The sequence below is a fragment of the Pogoniulus pusillus genome, chromosome 12 (assembly GCF_015220805.1).
Source record: "Pogoniulus pusillus isolate bPogPus1 chromosome 12, bPogPus1.pri, whole genome shotgun sequence".
Taxonomy (NCBI): domain Eukaryota; kingdom Metazoa; phylum Chordata; class Aves; order Piciformes; family Lybiidae; genus Pogoniulus; species Pogoniulus pusillus.
Window position 1 is genome coordinate 17,751,466 of NC_087275.1, and position 23,980 is coordinate 17,775,445.

Sequence of the window (23,980 nt, forward strand, 5' to 3'; positions counted from 1 at the left end):
TTGGAAAAGCCCCTCAGGATCACCACGTCCGACCAATAACCCTACTCTACAAGATTCACCCTAAACCATAGCCCCAAGCACCACATCCAAATGACTTTTAAACACATTTAGGATTGGTGACTCAACCACCTCTCTGGGCAGGCCATTCCAATGCCTGACCACTCTTGCAGTGAAAAAAAATATTTCCTAATATCCAGTCTAAATCTACCCAGTCACAGCTTGAGGACATTCCTTCTCATTGTATCACTAATTACCTGTAAGAAGACACCAGCACCAACATCTCCAGATTATCCTTTCAGATAGCTGTAGATAGTGATGAGGTCTCCCCTTAGCTGCTTCTTTTTCAAACCAAATAGCCCCAGCTCCTTCAGTTGCTTCTCAGAAAACAGTCTTCAGGCCCTCCTCTGCACTCACTCTACCACCTCCATATCTCTTGTATCAAGGTGCCCAAAACTGAACACAATACTCAAGATGTGGCCTCACCAGAGCCAAGTTTATGGGGATGATTCCCTCCCTGCTCTTGTTGGACACAGCATATCTATACAAACCAGGATGCCATTTGCATTCTTTGCCACCTGGGCACACTGCTTGCTTGTAGAAGCCTCAGATCCCTTTCACCCAGACAGCTTTCCAGACACACTTCCCCTAGCCTGTAGCACTGCTTGGGGTTGTTGACCAAAGTGCAAGACTTGACATTTGGCCTTGTTGAAGCTCATTATACTAACATCAGCCCACTGATCCAATCTATCCAAGTCCCTCTGTAGAGCCTTCCTACCCTCCTGAAGATCAACACTGCCACCCAACTTGGTGTTATCTGTGAACTTACACTCCCTATGTCTTCATCAAGGTCATCAATAAAGATGTTAAACAGAAGTTGTCCCAATACTGAGCTATGAGGAACACCACCTGTGACCAGCTGTCAGCTGGGTTTAACTCTATTGACCACCATCCTTTGGGCCCTTTTGTCCAGACACTGCTTTATACAGCAGAATGTGTGCTCATCCAAGCCATGAGCAGCCAGTTTGTCCACAAGAACTCTGTGGGCAGCAGTGTCAAAGGCTTTTTGCAAGACTAGTTTCCCCACTGACTTCAATGTGTCTCAATGAAAGGACAAATGTGCAATGGCATATGGATCTCTTAGCTCCTACTCAAATAACTTGTGTCAGAAAGGAAGTGGAAAAACAACTGTTTTGCACAGAACTGAATTTAACCCCAAATAGCTTGAACTACCAGCCAGTTCTAGGTGGCATAAACTCAGCAGATAAATTCAGGTAAATTTATTTCACTTTGAAAGGTCAGAAAGAGTGCTTATTTGGCAGATATAAATGTTTTTTGCTCATTCTAACCATAAACAAACTGTTCTAGGAAAGGAGGAAGTACTCCTTGCCTCCACTACTTTTCTTCTTGCTAGCTTTCTGCACATCTACATGGCTCTTGAACACAGAGATTACATTGCAAAGTATGGACAAATATTGAGTAACTGACTTAAAGAAAAAAACAACTTCTAATGACTGTGTCAAATCAAAGAAGTCTTGGTTGGAACTTCAGTGTGCTTTCAAATAGCAAACCAATTAATCACAGCCCAGGTTACAGGCTTTATTTAAACACACCCCATTGTCAGGCATCTGTGGAAAGCTACACAGCAAACTCATTGTGCACTACACAAAAGTAGGCATCACTTCTGCCACCTATGCTTTCAGCTCTTCACTTTCTTTCTTCTTTCCTCCTTCCCTCTCTCCCTCCCTTCCTTTCTCTTTCTCTTCCTTCCTTCCTTCCTTCCTTCCTTCCTTCCTTCCTTCCTTCCTTCCTTCCTTCCTTCCTTCCTTCCTTCCTTCCTTCCTTCCTTCCTTCCTTCTTTTCCTTCCTTCCTTCCTTCCTTCCTTCCTTCCTTCCTTCCTTCCTTCCTTCCTTCCTTCCTTCCTTCCTTCCTTCCTTCCTTCCTTCCTTCCTTCCTTCCTTCCTTCTCTCCTCCTCTGCTCTGCCTTTCTCACTTTATCTTTCTCTCTTTCTTTATTTCTCCCATCTCTGTCACACCAGAGTGCATTTTTCAGCACTGCCACACTCACTGCCACAAGGCTGTTCCCAAGTCATCATCTAGAGACGGATCCAGACAGATCTGAAACACAGAGATTTTATTTTAATCCATCACTGCTGTCCTCCTCTAAGTCTGAAGGATGCTCTAAGATCTCCATGGGCCTCTGTCATTCCTCATGCCTTTCCATTGAACACGTGATCCTGCAGATTGCTGTGTATGAAGTAAGAACTTAGGTAACATCAGGCAGAGCTATTTTGATGGGTCTGCCACCAGACTTTCTCCTTCTGATGAAAACATCTGACATTTTCTTAAGAGACTGATCACTTCTCATGCCCATAACTGAGATCTCTGCTTCACGTGTCAACAGAGGGAAGAAAAATGAAGAGTTCATTGTGCATTTACTGTTTTGCTGATTGGTAACAAAAATAAACCAAAGCATTCCTGCATATTCTCACATGAGATTTACAAGAAGACAATAACTGCCTGAGGACAATGATCAAGCAGGGTCCACGAGACTTTTGGGTAGGGAAGTCTTGCAGATTTTCTTTAATGTTGCTCATGATGTTGCATACTTTTGTTAACTGATAATTGTGCTATTGACTTAAGAATCTCTGATGTGGCATTCATTTAGGAACTGCTGAAAAGTGACAATCATCAGAGCCACAGCAAATATGGCTGAATAATTGCAGTCCCAAGCTGGGGGGGAGGGGAAAGGAGAGAGAAAAATATTTCTGATTGAATTGTGTCCAACAAGAGTGGGATCCTGTCCCTATACACAGGAGAGAGAAAGCTCCCATCACAGACTAACAGGAGAGAGGAGACACCAAAATAGGCTCTACACTTAAAGCCAGGTTCTTCCACAGGCAGCAAAATTAACAACCTTCCATCTCCTGTGGGTCTGTATCCACCATCCCCAGCACCCTGGAATGGCTTCTCTGGGTTTGAAGCAGTCCAGCTGTCTGTGCCTCAGGCTTTGTGCTGGAGCCTGGCGTGAGTGGGATGGCAGCACCAAGCGGAGTGGGTGGAGAGGTGCAGGCAGAGACAGCGTGGTTGGAGAGTGGCACCCTCACACCCCAGGCCTCCAGTAGCCTTTCCAGCACATTAAGGAGCAGCCATGGGCTAAATTAGCACCTTCACCTCCCCTCTTCTAATCTATAACCTGAACTCTGCCCACTTGCAGCCCACTGGAAACCCTGCAGGCACCCCAAGCGCCTAATTTAGTTTGCCTAGTCTCTGGTTGCAACCACAGAAGCCTTATCTGACCTACTCTGGCCAGCAGCCCCACAATGACTCACTGTAAACCCCACAATTCTTCATGGGGGAAAAAATAATTCATTTCTGGTGCAAACAAACACGGAATTGTTTGCAAAGAAGCTGTCTTTTCTCTCCCATGGGATTACCCTGTGTCTCGAAGGGTGTGCTGACATTTAAAAGAGATTGTACGTACACATATGAGTGTTTGTGTACATCTTGCACACACACCCCCCTCTCCCACTGTGAGTGCTGCTGAATGACAACGTTTTGTTTAACTGTAGCACAATTTTTCTTGCAGAAGATAGGCAGGATGATAGCATTTTAATAATTTCTGATGACACACCCCAGAGTTGCTCACAGCCTCTGCTTGTTGCATTGCACAAAGCCTGTTTGTGGAATCAAGCTTCTGGCTTGCATGGAAAAAAAATTGTTCTTTGGTTTTTCTGATTGTTGCAAAGAAAAACTGAGTTTAGCACAGTAGGTAACCAGAAGACAAGCAAAACACCACCAAAATTCAGCACAGGATTTTTTCACATGATCTTGACATTTTCAGTCCAGCCCTATGACAACATGAGAAGCAGACCCTTAGGCAATATTAAAGGTGTTCTCTGAAGAAGTTTTTAGCCATTATACCTTTTCTAGGAAGGCCTCAAAGCAGTGCTAATTTCCTCTGGTCAAGCAGCCAGCAGGAGACAGCAGAAGAGAAGAGCCTTACCTGTCACATACACCTTGATGGCAGAGGCCATCCCAATGGGTACCTTAACACAAGGGAGAAATTCATCCCCAAAAGGTGCCAAGGCATGAAGGAGTTTCCCTCACCAGGCGAGGAGCTGCAGAAGAGAGCCAGGCTGGAATTCCCCACTAGATGGATGCATTCCATGAGAAGTCACCTGTCTGCTTGTATCTTTCTGTTTGGTTGGGTTCGATTTTGGGTTTTGTTTCTGGCTTTGTTTTTGCTTTGCTGTTGTTATTGAGAACACTGTGGTACCACTAAGCCATTGCTGTGCTTCAAGTGGCTAGAAGAGATCTCACATACTGCAACAAACTGCTGCCCTCAGGGCACTGCTGAGGGAGCTCGGGCACCGTGTTAATAACTCAGAGGTTTGGGAATTAGGGGGCCAGGATATTAGTGACTTTTCTCGGTGCAAGGCAGTAGGTCTGCTGCCAGTAACAGCATACTTACCTCTGGGACAGAGGGACATTCAGCATTCCTGATCTGTGCCAAAATTAACCATCACCAGCACTGCAAGTTAACCCATCAGCAGGCATTTTGTTATATATCAAACCAAAGTTAACATCATTAAAAATGGGAATCAGTTCAATTTATGTGCCATTAGGTTTCAAAATGCTGAGTAGCTCAGCAGTGGCACTTTTAAGCAGTGCTTGAGGCTTCCAAGGGCTCTGAGAGTTACTATTCACTTGATATTTTGTTCACTGCTTCCTGGTATTGGGCTTTACTTGACACTGTGAACATTCCAGCTTTGAGGACTTGAGCCATCATGTTAATGCTGTCTGTCCTTTGTCTTAATGACCAAAAAGTGCAGGGGCAGAGGTGACAGGAGCAATAATACATTTATACAATTGCATTAGGGGAAAGTTGATTTATTGCGAGGCAGTATTTGAAAGAGACACCATTTAGAAAGAAGACATCAGAAGAAATACATGTCTAAATACAAACTCAGATAGCCACAGTTGTCATTCAGAGGATCTGGATCTTGCCAACAAGCAAAACCACAATAAATGGCTAATAAAAATGAATCTCTGTAAAGCATAAGAAAAAAAATGAATGTACATTGCCATTATGTTGTGGTTAATTCTCAGACAATACTGCAGAATAAGAGTGAAGTGTTACTTCCTGTCATTCAAAGGAAAAGAAACCCAAACACTAAGAATTCTTCAAGCTAAGGAATGCAGACATACATCATGTCTGCAAGAATCATAAAAAGATCAAATGTAATATTTTCTTTCAGTGCAGACAACTGCTTTGAGATTTTCCATTCAGACAGCCTTGAAAACCGCCTCCAGCATTTGCCAATTACTACTGACAAATACCATTTGGTAGTGAGTGATGTTTTAAGTTAAATAAAACAGTGAAGAAAACTGAACATGATGAAAGGATTTCTTTTCTCCCTCTGAAGTGACTGTAAGTTATATATTCACAAGGTAGGGTTTACGCTTCCTGCCAGTGACAAATTCCATGTGATGTTGAGCACAGAGGTGAAGTTTGTTTGACAGTAATAGGAAAGGAAGACAAAACTCATTTTCATGGTCTTTTAAGCAGTCAGCTATTTTTTAGCTACAAACAAAGGAGGAGTTGCTAGTACCTCAGTTCCATGTCGTTCTTCTTAACAACTGAGTGCACTAACAGAGAGGATGATTCTCTGATACTGAGGTGGCCAGAGTGCAAAGAGGGTGCACAGTGTGGCTTTCTATCAGCAGCACTTGGTTCACATATGAGCTGCAACTTGCAACCATTGTCTGTGTATATTAATCAGTCATGGAGAGCTTTGAGACAGATAAAAATAGCTCAAGCTATACGACTGGAGGAGGTGTTTAAAGAGTTACTTAAGTGACTGTGAGTTCTCTTCTGACTTTTTCCCCTTTTTAAACACTGAATTGTGGTCCATTCAGCTCTACCTAAGAGTCTATGTCTCAGGTCCTTGCTTCACACCTGCTTGTCACACTCTTCATCCCACCACAAGCAGGCAAGTGTTTAGGAAGTAGGAAGCATGGCACAGAGACCCCAAAGCCCAAAGCCTGAGATTTACCCTTACCCTGATCTCTGTCTGGCCTGGGCTCATCCTCCCATGGGGAGCAGCATCCTTTTGTAACTAGCGCAACACGGTGTAGTGGCAGCAGCTGTTTTCAAAATTATCCAAGTAATGACCACATTTCCCCCCCTGCTTGATGTTCAACAGTTGCATCTTGTTACTGACTTGGACTCAGATCTTACTTTCATCTTGGACCAGTGGGGAAAGCAGGGGGGAAACTCCAGAGAACATGGGTACACTAAGAGCATTTTTCTTGCTGTTTCATTTTGCAGTGGTCTGAGGTTTCTTTGTTTTACAACTCCTTGCATGTTCTCTTTACCAAACTCTTCATTTTAAAATTAGGAATGCTTAACCCATTGATTTTCCAGTGCTGCTTTTCTCTCTTTTTTTCTCCCTCCTTTCTTTCTTTTTTTCTCCCTCCTTTCTTTCTTTTTTTCTTTCTTTCTTTCTTTCTTTCTTTCTTTCTTTCTTTCTTTCTTTCTTTCTTTCTTTCTTTCTTTCTTTCTCTCTTTCTTTCTCTCTTTCTTTCTATCTGTCTCTCTTTCTATCTTTCTCTCTCTCTCTTTCTTTCTTTCTTTCTTTCTTTCTTTCTTTCTTTCTTTCTTTCTTTCTTTCTTTCTTTCTTTCTTTCTTTCTTTCTTTCTTTCCTTTTTTTTTTCAAGGTGAGGGGAAGTGTTTATCCTCATACAATGAGCCTGCCAAGAATTTGGAAATATATATTAACAAAAAGTAGTCAACCTTTTCCACCTACATTCGATGTTACAGCTCAAAACTCCAACAGGGGTATTCCTGACTTCAGGAAAGGACTTCTGCCAGATAATCCCTGATTACTTTCAAGAACTCACGTGCTCACAATCCCCACAGATATGAATGTGGTGTCCTTATTGTTCTTGTGGGGTTTTATTTATCAGGTTCAGGTGACCACAGCATGTAGAGGTGATATGTACCAGAGTGTGCACTGGGGCAGATGAATTGTCTGGCATATGTACTGAAGACCAGCATATGCAGGAAAAGGAGGAATGGGGAAAAGGGGAAAAGGGAAAGGGGAAAGGGGAAAGGGAAAGGAGAAAGAGGAAAGGAAAAGGGGAAAGGAGAAAGACGAAAGGGGAAAGAGGAAAGAGAAAAGGGGAAAGGGGAAAGGGGAAAGGGGAAAGGGGAAAGGGGAAAGGGGAAAAGGAAAAGGGAAAAGGAAAAGGAAAAGGGAAAGGGAAAGGCGAAAGAGGAAAGGAAAAGGGAAAAGGGGAAAGAGGAAAGGGGAAAGGGGAAAAGGGAAAGGGAAAGGGAAAGGGAAAGGGAAAGGGAAAGGGAAAGGGAAAGGGAAAGGGAAAGGGAAAGGGAAAGGAAAAGACAAAAACCCCTGAACCTACACGTATCAGATTTTGTCATCAAGCTTTGTACTACAGCTCTGTCTAATGAAGCCCCAAGGTCAGATATCAAAGACAAGGTGTAACTCTGAGACATGTGCAATTAAATCAGACTAAAATTGACATGGGATGAACTGATTTTCCACAGTCTTCGCTGGAAGCAGCCAGGAACAGAGACAATGTTATGGATCCTGGGATCAGTCTAGACTGTACAAGCAGCCATCATAGCCCTCATCTCCAAATTAGTTAAGCTCAATGTTGGGTTCAATTTTTTTTTTTTAGTTTCTACTGTGATTTTAGTCTGGATGCATGAGAAAACAAATTTCTGCAGATCTCAGTATGTTACTCTCCACTTCCATTCTCAGATATTCTCTACTGAATGCAGTAGCCAATTTCTATCAGATGTGACCAAAAACACCTACACTGTTTTCGCAAGTGCTGTTGGCTGTATGCTCGAAGCCCAGCTCTCTGATCATCCACCCCATGCCACTCTTGAGGCATAGTCCAAGGGGTGATCATGAGAGCACTGAATTTGAAAGGCCAGAGGAAATCTGGGGACTAGTCGTTTTTTCTGTATCCTCTAATATAAGTTCCCTACATCACTAGACAGCTTCACACCCAAGAGCATCCCAGCCACAGAAGCTCACATCTTCCAACTCCTATTCCATACAGCGTGGCAACCCCACTAGTGAAGGATAGTTGGAGTATCTCATGTCCCTCCATGACAGAAAGGCCAACATGAGAGATTTTCCATCTGGCAACATGGAGGGATTCACCCCCATCTCCATCTCTGCAGATGGCATGGAGAGTGAGGCACTCGGACGGACCAGCACAACCAAGAGGCTCCTACTGTCACTGTAACTCTGGCACAAACAGCATTCTTTCTCTCCTGTCCTCCAGCTTAAGGGCCCCAGCTCTAAGACTTCAGGAAAAATGCCAAACTAAAGTTACTCAGTCAAGTAAACTAAAGAGCTTGGCTTTCACGAAGCTAGGATAGCACTGGCTAGCCACAGCCTGGCAGATACAGGCACACGCAGTTGTACTTGCCTGACATTACACAATTTCCTAAGGGTCACTCTCTCCACACTGTATGTTTACCTTTCTCACCTTCCTATGTCCTCCCCACTCTACACAGAAATGGCCACCTTGGCCACCACACCACTTCTGACAGAGCAGCAGGACTGTCCAGTCCAGCCCATGAACTGAACAGGCAAAGTAAAGCCAAAAAGCTATGCTCTTTATTAGTGTTCAAAACATTCCCTCCCCAGTGGGACCATTCTGCTCCTCCTGTCCTAACCCACCTTTGCCCTTCCACCTCTGCAGCCCAGCCCTCATTGTACTTCTAGAAGGCCTTTAGGAGTCACCCATGACCAACACAGTGTTTTCCCACTCCTGACACAGGGACTGGCAGCCCAACAGTCTGAGTGCTCAAGAGAAACAGTTCAGAGCAGCATGAGTCATCTTGGGATGGCATGGTCCCTTCATTGCTTGCCAACATCCTCTGCAGTCCAGCCCACCCACACCAAGCATCTCTGTCCATGTAGAGCTCATCTCATGGGAAGGATACACAAATTCACTGGCATTTTTTTGCTGCAAAGGCTGGCTTCTTACAGATAGAGATACAGACTCTGGATGTCAGCCCAGGCAGGGTGGTACAGACAGGCATGGCACCAGCCTCATGCTGAGAATGTCCCTCTGTCCTCTCCATAGTCATCATTGCCTTCCAAAGGTCAAAAGTTGAACTGCTATTGCTAGCTACTTCTAGAGCACCCCCAGCAGGAGAGAGCTGCTAAAATTGCACCTCTAGTGCCTGTTGGATGACTCTGCAAAGAACACAATGCACATTAACAATCACTCCAGCCTGGCTCTAGGATCCTGGTACAGAGGTGAAGCACTGGACACAGCTGACTGCCAGACTTGGAACAAGTGTAGCTGTATTTAAAGAGAAAATACATTCTTACACTAAAACTGCACTGCAAATAACTGCCTCCTGATACTGGAGCCAAATCCACTTCAGCACTCTCTAGATTGGCCTGTTGCAGTACTGGCAGCAGGAGGAAAGAGCTAAGGACCAGGAGAGAGTGCTTCAGAAGAAAACAGCAAGCAGCAGATCCCTCCACTCCTATTCTTTAGTTGTAGGGCAGCTGAGACAATCTGAAGGATCTCCAAGGACATGCAGAGTAGACACACACTGCCTGTTCCAGAAGTCCCCGGGAACAACAGGCACCAAAAGCAGTAAGAATACAAAAGTAATGAGAACAGACAATGAAGAAATCCCTAGCAAAGAAAAGGTTCAAACACCACCTTACTACTCTTAGACACTAGAGAACTGACACAAGGGAGTGTCCACAGAATCACCCTACACAGAGGACATGTTTCAATTAGAGTTCAGTCAGTCACATCAAAAGAGAGGATTAAAAGAGATCTGTGCTAGGACGAATCTGTCCCCTAACGTCTGAAGAAAAAAGGCAAGCAGACAGTTCTCCATTGAGCACCACTAGTTAAATCATTAGGGTCAAGTTCACGTGAAAAAGATTATTTACACTATTAGTTATGTCTTGAGTGACAATTTCAAGAAAGAATAACATGAATCAACTTGAGAGAGAAACAACTCCAACCAAGTCGAAATACAAAACATTTGAGAGCAGATTAAAGATTAAAATGCTTTGAGTTTTACTTGAAACCAGCAGGAAAAAGGAAAAACAGACAAACAAATAAACCCCTTCGTTTATTTATCTAATAGCAGGCACTGAGTATCCCTGAAGACAACCCATTTTACCGCTAAAGGTCTAATAAAGAGGGCTCTAAGTGCAAGCGGCACGCTGCAATTTATTTCTCTGTAGTACACTTGCACCATCTAGTGGACAACACAGGCATTGCCTTCGCTTCGCACTAGTTCGACACGACTTAGTCCGGGGTTCAACGCAGTTATCTTTGCTTTCCCACTTTGCAACACGTGCTGAAACTTAATTTTGGAGTTTTACGCAGGTATCCACTGAAACATTCGGTGGAATGGACTGGATGTGTGTTTTTTCCTTTCCACTCCAATCTGCGTTAGACCGATGCTCCCTAAGCTTTGTTAGAGAGAGAGAATCAAGCCCCTCTAGTTGAATTCACCAGCCACTGAGCTGTCATGTCTCTGCTTTGGTATTGAAATCATGAAAGTCGTTAATTTTATATCCAACTGCTGGTCCAAATTGAGGCAAAATTTATACACCTTTTCATAACTTTGGTTTATATTTGTTGTGCAAAGAAACTCATAAAGATCTGTTGGGACAACTTCCCCCTGTATAGAGTTCATCATCTTCATCACTGTAGTCACAGATGCATCAGGTGCAAACAAACACTTCAAACTATGCCAAAGTATAGTACTTTTAAAGGGAAATTCTTTACCTTCTAGGTGGGGAGGGGCTACATACCCTGGGAGACATAATTTTTAAAAGCTCTTTCTTTGGGAATGTCATGTTTGAAATGTTTTCATAATGTAGCTAAAAGCTTTAATTATCAGCCTGTGAGAGTTGATACTCCCTTATCTTGTCCTGAAATAGACAGGTCTAAAGGCACTTAGCAATGATGGATGATCTCTACACATTACTGCTGAAGAAAACTGTAAACTAGAAGCCACTCTCTGTAGAAGATCAAAGGAAATCCATGCTGTATTTACATAAATTGACAAAGGAAAGATACTGTCATGAGGTTTGATGTTTATCATTTTTTAGTGACTTCAGACTGTGCTAAATCAACTCTCTCCTCTCAGGAGAGAGGGGGGGAAGAAAGTCAAGCTGTTCCATTTCTGCCTCAAAATTATCACAGGATATAAAGCTTCCCTCATTACATCTACCCAAACCCGGTGTCTTCACTGCAGTCACAGAATGCATCCCTGCTTTAGTTCTCTTTGAGTAATACTGCACAAGCTGGATGAGAATCCAGGTCACTGCCAAGGTCTGTAAGGAGTTTGTACTTACAGAGCTAGGGTCTATTGCTACTGTAGCCGAAATTTGCAGATACAGCCCCCAAGGCATCTTATACAAAGAAGACAACACAGTCTTTCCACACTACTATTGCAGCTAAATCTCTTCTTAGACTAACAGAAAGCTAGAGCCAAATGTTAACAGCATGTCACTAAAGGTGGGTGATTAACATGTTTGCAGCTCACTGGGGCTCTAGTTAAAGTAGAGACTGAGTAAGCATCTTCACTCTTGAAAACCTGATTTATTGTCCTGTGAGACAGTTGAAGAGCACTCACTCCCAGTGCAGTTACTTCTTCAGTCACCTTAGCTCTTAGCCCAGATTAGCCTGCCCTGTCTTGCACAGAGTTTAAGTGTTGTTATATGTAGAAAAACACACCACAAACTTTAGGTGTTTCCAACTAGGCATAGATAATTGATCATGAGCTGGTTTATTCCTGCTAAAATTCCATTGCTACTGATGTGTCATACAAAAGCAACAGTTCCAGTTCCATAGTTTATTCAGGCAGGATTTTGCCTTTAACATTAAGCAGAACCAGAAAACTTGCTACAGTTCTTAAGGTAAACTTGGGGCTTACTGCCATGCTTACATGCAAGAGACAGACAAGCAATTCATACTGTCAACCCTCCTGCACTGCAACAAAGCTGGTGAAGGGCCTGGAACACAAACCCTATGAGGAGAGGCTGAGGGAGCTGGGGGTGTTTAGCCTGGAGAAGAGGAGGCTCAGGAGTGATCTCATTGCTGTCTACAACTACCTGAAGGGAGGTTGTAGCCAGGTGGGGGGTGGCCTCTTCTCCCAGGCAACCAGCAATAGAACAAGGGGACACAGTCTCAAGTTGTGCCAGGGTAGGTATAGGCTGGATGTTAGGAGGAAGTTCTTCACAGAGAGAGTAATTGGCATTGGAATGGGCTGCTCAGGGAGGTGGTGGAGGCACCGTCCCTTGAGGTGTTCAAGAAAAGACTGGATGAGGCACTCAGTGCCATGGTCTAGTTGACTGGATAGGGCTGGGTGCTAGGTTGGACTGGATGATCTTGGAGGTCTCTTCCAACCTGGTTGATTCTATGATTCATACAGTAGAGACCATACTCAAACCACCTGGTATAAATGTTTTATCTAAAGTGCAGTACAGAAGTAAATAAACTTTCAAGCTAGCACCCATCTTGCAAGACAGATTGCACAGAGGCTGTTCTTAAAATATCCATCTTCAGTGGCTGTGGGGGGAATAAGAAAACAAAACAAGCAAACTTCCTTATCTTCTTCAACTCTGGTACCATTTCACTATAAAATTTTAAAAGCAGAAACACATCTGTTCTTAGAGAATGAAACAGGTTTTATTAAGTGAAAGTAAGATGTCAAACAGCTCAGCTGTAATCATCAAAATTTCAGGACATGTTCAAAGCAAGGATGCCTCCGGTCCAGGATCCTATTTCCCCTAGTGACCACCAACACCTTAAAAGAGCAAGCACAGGTCAAGAAGTTACAATACTTGCCATCTATATCCTCCCAACTTTCAAGCATTTGGAGATCAGCGGAACTACATACAACCAAGGTTGTTTGTCTGGCTGGGAACTGCCAACAGCTTCCTTGTGTACATGCTCTGCACCCCTGTCAGCTCTTGTGCCTGTATTCTTAGTGACATCAACCACAAATGACTGCTTCAGGTTTCATTTGAAAGCCTTTACTTCTTGCACTGTGAATGCTCAGCCATCACCCATCCTCTTCATGTCATCTGTGACTTCTGGAGACCTTTCTGCAGACCTAATCAAAATGAATGGGAGAGTCAGAGTCTCAATCCCAATTATTTCTGCGGTAGCTAAGCTCAGTGGTAGAGAAGGACCCTCCTGCAAGGTGGTAAGAATTGCCCTCAGTGAGGTCTACACTCCCCAATCCAGACATGTCATCACAGGAGGTAGAGTGGTACTGACTAGAGTATAAAATATGGTGCTCAGTGACTTTCAGGGGTTTAAATCAGTTTAGGCAAATATAAATTGACCCAAGAGATATAATAAATGGGCTTCCAGCTCCAGAAAGCACTCTAGTTCTTTCCCCAACCCACCCACCATGCCCTCTGCTCTGAAATGTAAACTACTCACACAGTTAGCAATGAAGACTGAGTGTATGAAAGAGGCTCAGTTCCTTAGGCAGAAAAAAACAACTTATTTCCTAATAATTTCAGAATTTCCTAATCCCAGGAAAAGGTTATGAAGATGGTACCTCAGAATGAGAACTTTGAGTTTTAGAAACTGAGTAACAGTTCCCCCACTCTTTCAAATCTAAACCAACATATCCTTCTAGGTAAGGAAAGGTTCTTCTCAAAGCTTCAAGTATGAAGACATTTACTGTGCCAAACAGCCCAAGGCAGGGAAAAAATAAGCAGGGAAAACCCCTAGAATTCTCAAATTCAACCAAGTTTACACAGTAACATTCTTGTTCATATGGCATCAAAGAAAGGCTGAAGGTGCATTTGAGCTTGAATATTTGTTTCCATTTGTTACATGTTTTTTCCTAAAATGATATCATTAGTCAGAATGCATTTACTGGTGTATACCATTTATTTCAAAACTAGAGAAATCTTGTGAAAATAAAGCAATGTCTGCACAAAAATAAACACATTTGTAACACACAGTTCTTACAAAATGCTATAAATAGTAATGGGAAAATCTATGAAATGTGATTGCCCACAAAATAGAGAATAATCAGGACACAACAATTATAAATGCAGTTTTCACAGCTTAAATAAAAGTCCTGCCCTGAAAAGCCCTTTGAAGAAGCCTATCTCTTTTCTAAATAACACGTGGAGCTTAAGCAGAACTAAGACTGAAAGGCAGCTCATGAGACTATCCCTTTGTAGACAGAATAGGAACATGTGATTCACCAGAAGCAAATGGAAACAGAATGAATTGCCTGGGTGGTCCTCCAAACGAGAAACAGAGTTCAAAGTCCTTTCAACTCTCATTCTCAGCAGGAGGAGTCAGAACACAAACTGGTGAGCATGAGAGTAAAGGTGGGAAATTTGCATTTCCTCACATTCAAGAAACACTTGGGCTGAAACTGTAAAGGGAATGACTTGGACTTGGTCACAGCAGTACTGATCTAGTTCACATATATCACTCCAGTAATGAACAGACACAACATGAACACATCTCAGGGAAAAAGTAAAAGATCAGCTCAGGACAAACATAAGCAGCTCTGTTCTCTTCTTTTTTTGTCAAGTGCCAGAGCTCAAAGGCATGCTGAAGAGCATCTGCCTGACCCTAGGATCCACACTTCAGCCACACAGGCAGCTGTGAAATCTAGGACTGATGAAGCTCACAGTCCTGAGGCTGCCCAAATTATCCCAGCAGCCATGATTTCAATGAGTTGTGATCAAAGTAATGTATGTGACCCACCACCATTTGGGCTAAACTTTGTATTACTGAAGGAGGTCAGCAAAATAAAAAATGAGACTTCAGGTGCTGTGTGACCCAGTCAACAAAACTAGGCATATTCTGATGACTTTTTACATTATTCTTTGCAGCTCAAGTCCATTAAAACAGTTGAGCAAGGCACATCCATGGCAAATAGGCTCCAATCAGCCATAGCTATCATAACTCCATATAGCTGAAGTTGCTGCCATATTCAAGTTGCAAGAATCTCAGCTGATTTTTGTAGTATCTTCAGATCCTCCAAGCGTAGTGCTTCTACCAAAGCCAGGTGTTCCCTGAGGTTCTCCTTTCTTTTCAACTGGGAAATCTGAATTTTAGACAAATGGGAAGAAATTACAATAAAGTGAGATTATTCAATACAGAACATGAACATAAAATTTGTGGAAGGATTACCTGTGGTAGGGATTCCATGAACTATGTCACAATACTACTTTTTTGGTCTTCCACAAGAGAAATTGTAACAGTAAAAGAAGAAAAAAAAAAAAGGGGGAGGGAGCAGATCAAAAACGAGGAAGGAAAATGGTTTCCTGATTATCAGGCTCCTAAGTCCATACTGTCCTAAAGACTTTGCTTGAGACCAGGCGCACCTCATTCTCTGTGCATGCATGCATTTCTTTTGAAAAAGTGTGGGTTTAATAACCCTTTTCTGGGATAGCTATCCAACTTGACATTGAGTACACATTATTTGGCTTGACTAGATTTAAGGAACACAGCTTTCACATTCTCCAACAAAGCACTCATGGCAGGTCTGCAACATCTTATGTGCCCACCTCATACAAGTCTGCACTGTATTTTAAGAGGTAACTTCAATAACACATTGATACTGTAGGCAGAGGAATGTTAAATACTTTTCATTTGTTTACAGGAATTCATAGAAGCTTTGTAACGTGGTTTCTCTCTTTGCTGCTGCCACAAATTCTGCTGAGCACTTCCATGCCACCAGTCATAAAGAAACTACTCCTAAATCACCTCAGTGGAGCCAATTCCCTCCATCATTCTGTTCTCACCCCAGAAAGTTACACTGCTGTACATTTATGCTAGGAGAGAAAAGAATCTGGGCTACCTCGTTCTTCTAGTCAAATTACCTGAAGAAGGGCGTCCTGTGTTTCCTCTATTAAATAATGGCATATTTTTGCTGCTATATTCAAAGCCTGCTGTTCATTTCTGGCTGAAATTACATCACCAAGCAGCACTCTTCTCCAGCAAGTACTAGAAGCAAAATGTTTGAACAATATACAGTCACTTGATGAACTCCCCAGCTCAATGACAAACATATGGCTATGCTAACACTGCTGGCATAAGGCAAGTAAAGACAGCACACATTAAATAGGCACACAGTATCCATACAGGAGACTAACAAAGCAAGCAAAAGGGAAGAGAAAACTGAGTGATCTGGAGCAGCAGTTTCAGTCCTCCACTCTTACCCCTTCAGCCAAAGCCACAGTGTGAACTTAGACCAATGCTCCTGGTCTTTACTACTGTGCTACGCTGTCACTAACTCTGGAAGCACCTGTGTGGAGTAAAAGCTATTCACTCAGAACTTGTAAGTGAAGCTTCTGCCAAACTTCACCTCACACGGTCTTGAAACCAGTAACACAGGGATTTATTTTTAGTTCTTGCAATCAGCTTCTTCCACTCAGCAATGAATCTTCAAAGCATAAAACACAGCTTTGAACAAGAGATTTACTTTTATTTATTATTAGAAGCAAAGCCCAAGCAAGTGATTTTGTATTAATGCTCTTTTGAGGCAGACTTGCCATTTGGAACAAATAATGAGACCTGTGCCAACAGTCCCTGGAGATGAAATTCTAGGGCCAAGGAAGTTCCTGAAATTCAGAAGCAGTCTGTGGAGCACATGCTTTGAAGAAACCAAGCAAGCATCAATAGTATTTAAAGTCCCATCAAACAAACATGGAAAAGGTTTGGAGTCTGAACCTTAAAGTAATATCTGGGTCTCAAAATAGAAAGGGAAAACAAAGAGGTGTATCTAGCATTTAAAACAAAAAAGTAAAAGACCAAAAGAGCAAATAGGCAACAACTTTGTGTTACGTGGTGTTCTCTGCCTTTCTTTTTCATTTCTCATCTGGAGCCAATGAGAAAGAGGAAATCCAAATCAATTGTCACAGAATCTCACATACAGCCAGCAAAGGGCAAATAAATGAAAATGGCACGTACATACATCTAAGTAATCAGAATACCAAAACTTACAATTCATCTGCTCCAAGACTTAACAATTTCAGGGCTGTGATGAGCCTCCAAGATGGTCCATCCCATCCAAAGGTCAGGTTTCTAAAAAGTCAACAGTGGCAAGATGCAGAATATAAAGGTGAACTCATACAGAGTGGGATAGCTTTCTTCCTGATGAATGTCAACAAGGGAAGATCTACTCTTCAGAACTAGAGGGTTCCTTGACTTCCCTTACTCTGCTGCTATTCACAAACAGGTGAGAGACTGTACCTTGAAACCTGTCTCCAGATTTGAGATACCAGTATCAACATTCTCTCACAAACAGCAAGGAAATTGGTTTGCTGAAAAAGAATATTATTATTTCATGCAGGATTTTGATACTAGAAACAAAATCTGACTCTGAGAAAAACTGAAAAGAAATCTCATGAGGAAACTCAAGATACCTACTCTAAGAAATCATGATCCTTTAAAATGGAAAGTTTTGCATTTCTCTGCTTGTCCAGTGGTGGAAAATGTTTGAGGAGAATATCTGCATAAGAACACATTTTAGATATTTAAATAAATGGGATGTACAAGAAACCACAATCCTCAGTTCTGAAATGACACCTTCACTACATTTTTCAAGCAGCTACAGGACAAAGAACAAAACCTGCTTCATTTTAGTGAATTTCATCATAATTAAAAATCTATCTACTCTTCAAAAGCAATCAGCAATCTCCAGGATTGTATCCCTGTAATGGAAATCCTGACTCAAAGTTATGAGTCACTCCCAGCAACTTAGTTTTTGAGGATCATGACTTCAATACAGAAGTCAACAGTACAACACCAGACATCCAGTTGGACTGCCTACATATCTCATGCTGGGAAACACAATTTTACAGAACAAAAAGTTACCAAAGAACACTTGCAATGTTAAAGCTACAATCCTTAAATTCTGTACTGCTCAAAGTGCTATCAAACCCCATTCCACTTATTGGAAATATACCCAAATACTTTGATGGTACAAAGAACCCCCAAATTCATAATGCCTTAACATACATTGTGCATATACATATACACACATGCATGAATTTCTTCACTGCTCTTTAATCATCCCTATTTATCTTAAAGACCATATCGCCAAGCTCAGCTGCTCTGCCTCCACTATTGTGCCTTTCAATGTCAAGACAATCTATAAATCCAACCTGATAAGACATAAACACAGCTGTGAGGATTATCCATGGCAACAAATCCATATTCTAGTAGCAGTCGCTGATTATCATGAGGCCCATAGCAGATGAACACTTCTTCATAACTTTTGCATTGTGAATTTGTCTGAATTTCATAGCTTCTTGTCTGGTCATTAAATGCAGCCTTTACCTTTGAGAAGTTCAAAAGAAAAGATTTTATCCTTGGCAGGAAGACAGGGTGTAAAGGAATCACACCCTGAATATTAAAATCCAATAGTACTGAACACTTCTCTCATACTGGAAGAAAACAGTGCTGCTGCTGTTTGAAAGGTCAACCTACTAGTATGAAGAACAACCATCAAAACCTTAGCCTGGAGGATGTACTACCCACTGAGCAGACTTATACACAAGGCTTGAATCAACAAGTAAAGATGGCTTTGTGCAGAGTTGGCCACTTTTGAGCTGTCCCAACTATGCACTGGCACACAGGCTGACAGAAGGTGAAACTGCCCTATATGCTTTCCTAAGGCTGCTCAGAAGTTTCAGCCAAAGATCAAGTAATACAGAGACCATATAACTTGAGCTTTGTCTTAGGAGCTGAGCCTTTTGGGAGAGCAGCTTAGGGTTATACTTAAAAGTGACTCTCTCCAGTACCTACCCTGGATGCAAATCTCACCCCACCACTGGGGATTGTCCCTATCACATTGCTTTGCTACACACACTGAAAGATTTGCATCATCTGTATTCAACTGCCTCGGGCTTGAATAATAAGCTCCAGGGCATACACAAACAGTGAGTAGTCAGCCTGTATGTGTCCTCAGTAGACACTTTTCCCCACTGTGAGATCTCTCACTGACCTCCAGACACCCCTAACCCATCACATAAATGCATACTATATTGAAACAGTGCATTTACAAATAAAGAAATTAAGTTATCTATGTTTTGGTTCTTACCTGAACATTTGGACAGTGGTTTAGCAAATCTAAATATGGTGCCAGTGCATAAATATCTGGCTCCAGAGAAAAACATTCTCTCTGTGAATGTTTCATGTATATTGTCCTGGTATTAACAGTGCACCAAGCCCACTCTAGAGCACTGTAGTTAAAAATAGTTTCTGTGTTCTCAGCAAACAAAGGCTGTAGGGAAGAAAAAAAAGCCTTGCAAGACATGTACAACTCATGAACCACTGTTCTCTGCTCCTGAGCCTTCTTTCTTAAAGGTTCAGGAAGAAGGCTTACTACGTCATGCTCCAAACAAACAGGGCAAGTGTACGTCTTGGGTAAAACATCAAGATATGGTTTCCACCGAGATTCCTCACCAGCATATTTCTCTGCTATTAAAAATGTGCACAATGCTATCAAAGGAGACACAGGAGGCTTCCACCTATCAGAAAACAAAATTAAAATATCACTGTAGCAGATACGCAGAGGTGAGATAGGAAATGGATGCAGCAGTATCTTAACCTTCTAGTTCTTTTAAATGTTATAAATAGCTTCTATTTTAAACTGCTTTGTACTTCATCTCCAAATTCTTTTGATGATTTCAAAGGGGCTATAAAAGCTGGTTTGTAGTAACAACTTCAAGCTCACCTCTTGGGTTGCTGGTTTTCTTGGCAAGGAAGGGGTAGGGGTTTCTTAGGATAGATCACAAATACTCAGTGACCACCACAGGTCTTTGATCTGAATTTTCTAAAAGGCCATGCTCACATCACTGCTTTGCATCTCCATTTTATCCTCCTTTCCTATTAAAACGTATTCACAGACTCCCAATAAGCATTAAGCATCAGAAGAATAAATGCCCACAATAAAAACTAACTGCCCATAAAGCATCAATTTTCACTTACTTCATAATGTATTCTCCCAAGCAACTGCTAAGGACGGTGCCCGTGGTGAGTAAGCATTTCTCAGGCAATGAAATGATCAGATCTCCTGCCTTTGAGGGAAGAAAAAAGAACAACAAAATCACATAGAAAGAACAGCAAAGATCAAGCACAAATTACTCATCTGCTACACAATTTCAGAACAGAGAGACATTCCTCAGAGAATATCAACATCAGGAAGCAAATAGATGTGATGCTGAACTTGCTGGAAACCAGGATATTTGAAGATAGCCTCAGTTCAGGAAAGATCGGTGACCATAGTTAGTAGGAATATTTTCTCACAGAAAGCTAACTGTTCACAGATTTGGTGCCTGGCTACTCACTTTCTTTGTAACTAAGATATTTTAGATTAGATCTCACAAACAGCTGAACTTCTATAAGCACAGCGGTATAGGGTAATGATATTATAGGTCCTGACCTTGTTTGCTGCGCACATAAATTAGCTTTCATGCCTGGCTTGAGCCATATGCATCTATGCCCACAGGGAAAGGACATGAATTAAGTCAGTTCCATCCTCATTCCTATCCTGAGTTTCACTATCTTACTCAAGCCCAGCTGTGCCTCAATCTCATTTCACTTACTGCGCTCCCAGCACTGCACATAACCTGAGCTTCTGGTCCTTCAGCTTCACTTACTGCTGACTCTAACCCAGAAGTAACACTGTTCTCTGCACATGACTTCTCCACTCTGTGTCCTTCCTACCTCTCTCTTTTATGTAAGGTTTGAGGTCTGATTGCCCATTATATGATATACTATTTTCATACCAGTTAGGTAAATGCCCCAAAAAGCCTGTTTGGTGACAGGCACTTCTCAGTCAGAATTAAGTCCTGTACCAATACCTGAATAGTAAATTATTTTTCCTACCATTCCCATTGTCTGCTGGGAATGTCTGAAAAATTGTGGTTTTATTAGCTAGTCTATCAACAAAGAAGAGATCTGTTAAAATGAAGTTAAAGCTGTGGTTTTATTATGGCTGAGATAATCTAATGCCAAATGCTGTTAAAAGTTTCATCCCTTTCCTCCATCCTCTTTCCCAACACACCTCTCCTCCCTTTGTACCAGCACTGGTATGACCAAGGTGGGAGATTTCAAGGATTTGAAAAGAGTTTTCTGTTAGTTTGGTTTTCTGACACAACTTACCATATGAGTACTGAAGACTGCTACAGCCAGTACAAAAGCAGCTGTGGGAGACAGTGCATGAGAAAGAAGGCACAGAGGAGAGAAAGGACCTGCTCCTGGTATCAGTTAGCCACTCATTGCCTTAAACTAAAACAGGAGTCTACACACATGCCAAATCTCTGCAAATGTCTTACTCTAGGCGTGACTTCACCCAGCAAGCCCTCAGGGCACAAAGGGCATCCATTACTTTGCAGGTAAGACAACCCTGCAAACTCTGATATTAAGCCAGAAACTACACTCATAACAGGCTCTGTGAAGCTCTTGTCTGAAATTTTGAGCTTTGGTGGCTGCAGAAGTCATTACAACTCAAAAGAACCTGATCAGCTTGTGCATTAGAATCAACACTACTGACCTGAAGAGCTTTTGTTGTCATTAGTCCTCTTCCTGTTTCTGAAGCAGGAACAAAGAAGATGTTTAAATATTTTAATTAAATATTTTTGAAACATAATCTACTTAAAGACATCTAGCACAAATCTATACCTTAACTGCAAATAGTATTAAGTGAATCCCATCTCTAAAATCTTTTACTTATCTGTATCACTAGATCTGTTAACTTTACACGGGAAAAAGAAGATTAGGAAATGATAACAAGGTTAGGTTCCAATATAGGAAGCACTTAAAGAGATGTTACTTTCTTCTTTAAACTTGTGCTACTAACACTTATAAAATCTTGATTTTCACAAGGAATTCAGCATGTTCTACAGCACATCAGAGCATACACCAAAAAACAGCTCTACACAGGATCATCTTTATAACAGAAAAGTTTACACTGTTTTGGGCCCTCATATCTACTTGCTTATAGTAAATGACACCAACATGCATTTGCCAGAAGTCCTTAGAAAGACTAACGGTAAGTGACACTTTTCCTGATGCTACCCTGGTATGTGATTCATAATCAAAGTAGGAATCTAAAACTCTTAGAATTATAATTTTTTACCATCACTAAATAATTAATACATTACCTAAAAACTCTGCTGGCCTTAAATTTCTGTCTTCAAATCCTCTGTCTTTCAACCATTTCTTAAGCTGAATGTATTCCAGCTTGTGACTGCAGTTGACTAAGAATAAAAAAGAAGACGTTGTTGCTATAAAATAGCACTCTGTTGCAAAATACAAGAAATCAAAAAGTATTACTGCATAGCCAGAAAAACTATATTTTGGACAGCTTAGGATGTCATAATACAACAGCAACTTGAACTAGCTTACCCAGTTCTGGGTCTCTGAGCACTGTGAGCTCTCAGAACTGTAGGAGTTATTCAGTATATTCAAAGGCCAAGAAATTCAGAATAATGTAGTAGCTGGCATTAGCCAGAAAAGAAAGCTCACAATATTCACCACGCTCTGGAACTGTAAACTCATTTGAGCAGAGAAAAATAACACTTATTAACGTTATTTTCAAAGCACAATGGTGTTTGACAAATACACACCACGAAATGACACCTTGAGACAACTGGTTCTTTTATTTAGCAGTACTGCCACAAGTAGTACCTCCATCCATAAAGCTCTGCAGGTGTTTTCGTCGTCTTTTTCGACCTGTCCGACCTCTGCTTTTCTTCATGTTAAGTAGTAGATTTTGCCCTATTTAGACAACCTGAATTTAAAAAAAATAAGTTACTTTAAAATATTTTAAATCCCTGTCCAACACCATGTTTCTTTTATCTCAACAAGAGATAAAAGCTTAGAAAGTATAGCAAATGTACTACAAGCAAACCCCTAAGGAAGGGTGGGTGACAGGGACGAGGGAAGACAGGGAAGCCTTTATTCCAAGTATTATCTTGGCCAAGGCGTGGCCATAATCCTCTAAAGGAAACGTGACAGTGGTGCTCATGTGCACAGAATATAAATTTTCAAACAGCAAATATGGTACAAAATTAATCAGCATAAACAGCCTCTGCTATTCACTTCTTCGAATAGCAAAAAGCACAGAAGGAAACGATCTGTTGGACTTGATGCTCTGAAAGGTCTTTCCAGCCAAAATCACTGTTTTTACGATCACATGCACTGCAGAAAGTCTTTCCGCACATCAGCGCCTCCAAAAACCCCAGTCCGATACAGCACTGGGACACTACGCCTGTGCTCAACAGCTCTAGCGTGCATGACAGGGGAAGCGCACCAACCTTACGCCTTACACTTCTATGTGCTGTTGAAATGTGTGCTTCATTTCCCCTTGCCAGTAGTGCCTTTAACTGAACCTCCCAAGCGCAGGTTTTGCCTGAAGGGAGGGCTAACAAGGACGGGTGGTTTTCTCCCGGCAAGGCATTGCCGCCCCCGGCACTCTGACCATCCTGAGACCAGCGCTGGGCAGGCTGTTTGCACAGCTCCCTTTCCCACCCGCCGCAAGCCCTCTTGGCTTGACAGCAAGCGGAGATACCCGATGCGCGACCCCGAGTCTGAGAGGAGCTGCTCAAGGAGCTAAGGCGCTTCCTTGCCGCACACGTGGGCCTCTCCCCACCCCCACCACACTCACACTGTCAGGTCTCATAGACAAATCCCCGAATCACCAAAGCGAAGGGAAGGGCCGCCTGTGACACCTCGTATTTTAAGGCACTGAAGGTTGAGGAATGTCTTCAGGGGAAACCCTAGATGAGTCGAGGGCATCTTCGGCTGCTAATTACCTCCCCAGGCTAAAGTCGCGATGAAGGATAGGGCAAAACAGAACAGCATTTCCAGCAGCAGAGCCGCCGCCGCCGCCACGGGCCCACCAGCGGAAGAGGACAGGCAAAGCACCGCCCGCGGCCGCCACCGCC

General features: G+C 42.2%; 1 protein-coding gene across 1 annotated transcript; it reads right to left on the bottom strand.

Moving 5' to 3' along the window:
- Positions 1 to 14,965: 14,965 nt before the first annotated feature.
- On the bottom strand, positions 14,966 to 23,914 carry SETD4 (SET domain containing 4). Its single transcript, XM_064152209.1, is given in 12 exon segments — positions 14,966 to 15,024; positions 15,027 to 15,126; positions 15,905 to 16,028; positions 17,028 to 17,108; positions 17,454 to 17,535; positions 18,191 to 18,365; positions 19,129 to 19,558; positions 20,019 to 20,107; positions 21,586 to 21,623; positions 22,196 to 22,291; positions 22,722 to 22,824; positions 23,701 to 23,914. Coding segments are annotated over 11 exon segments (1,344 nt in total). The 5' UTR covers positions 22,792 to 22,824; positions 23,701 to 23,914.
- Positions 23,915 to 23,980: the final 66 nt, after the last annotated feature.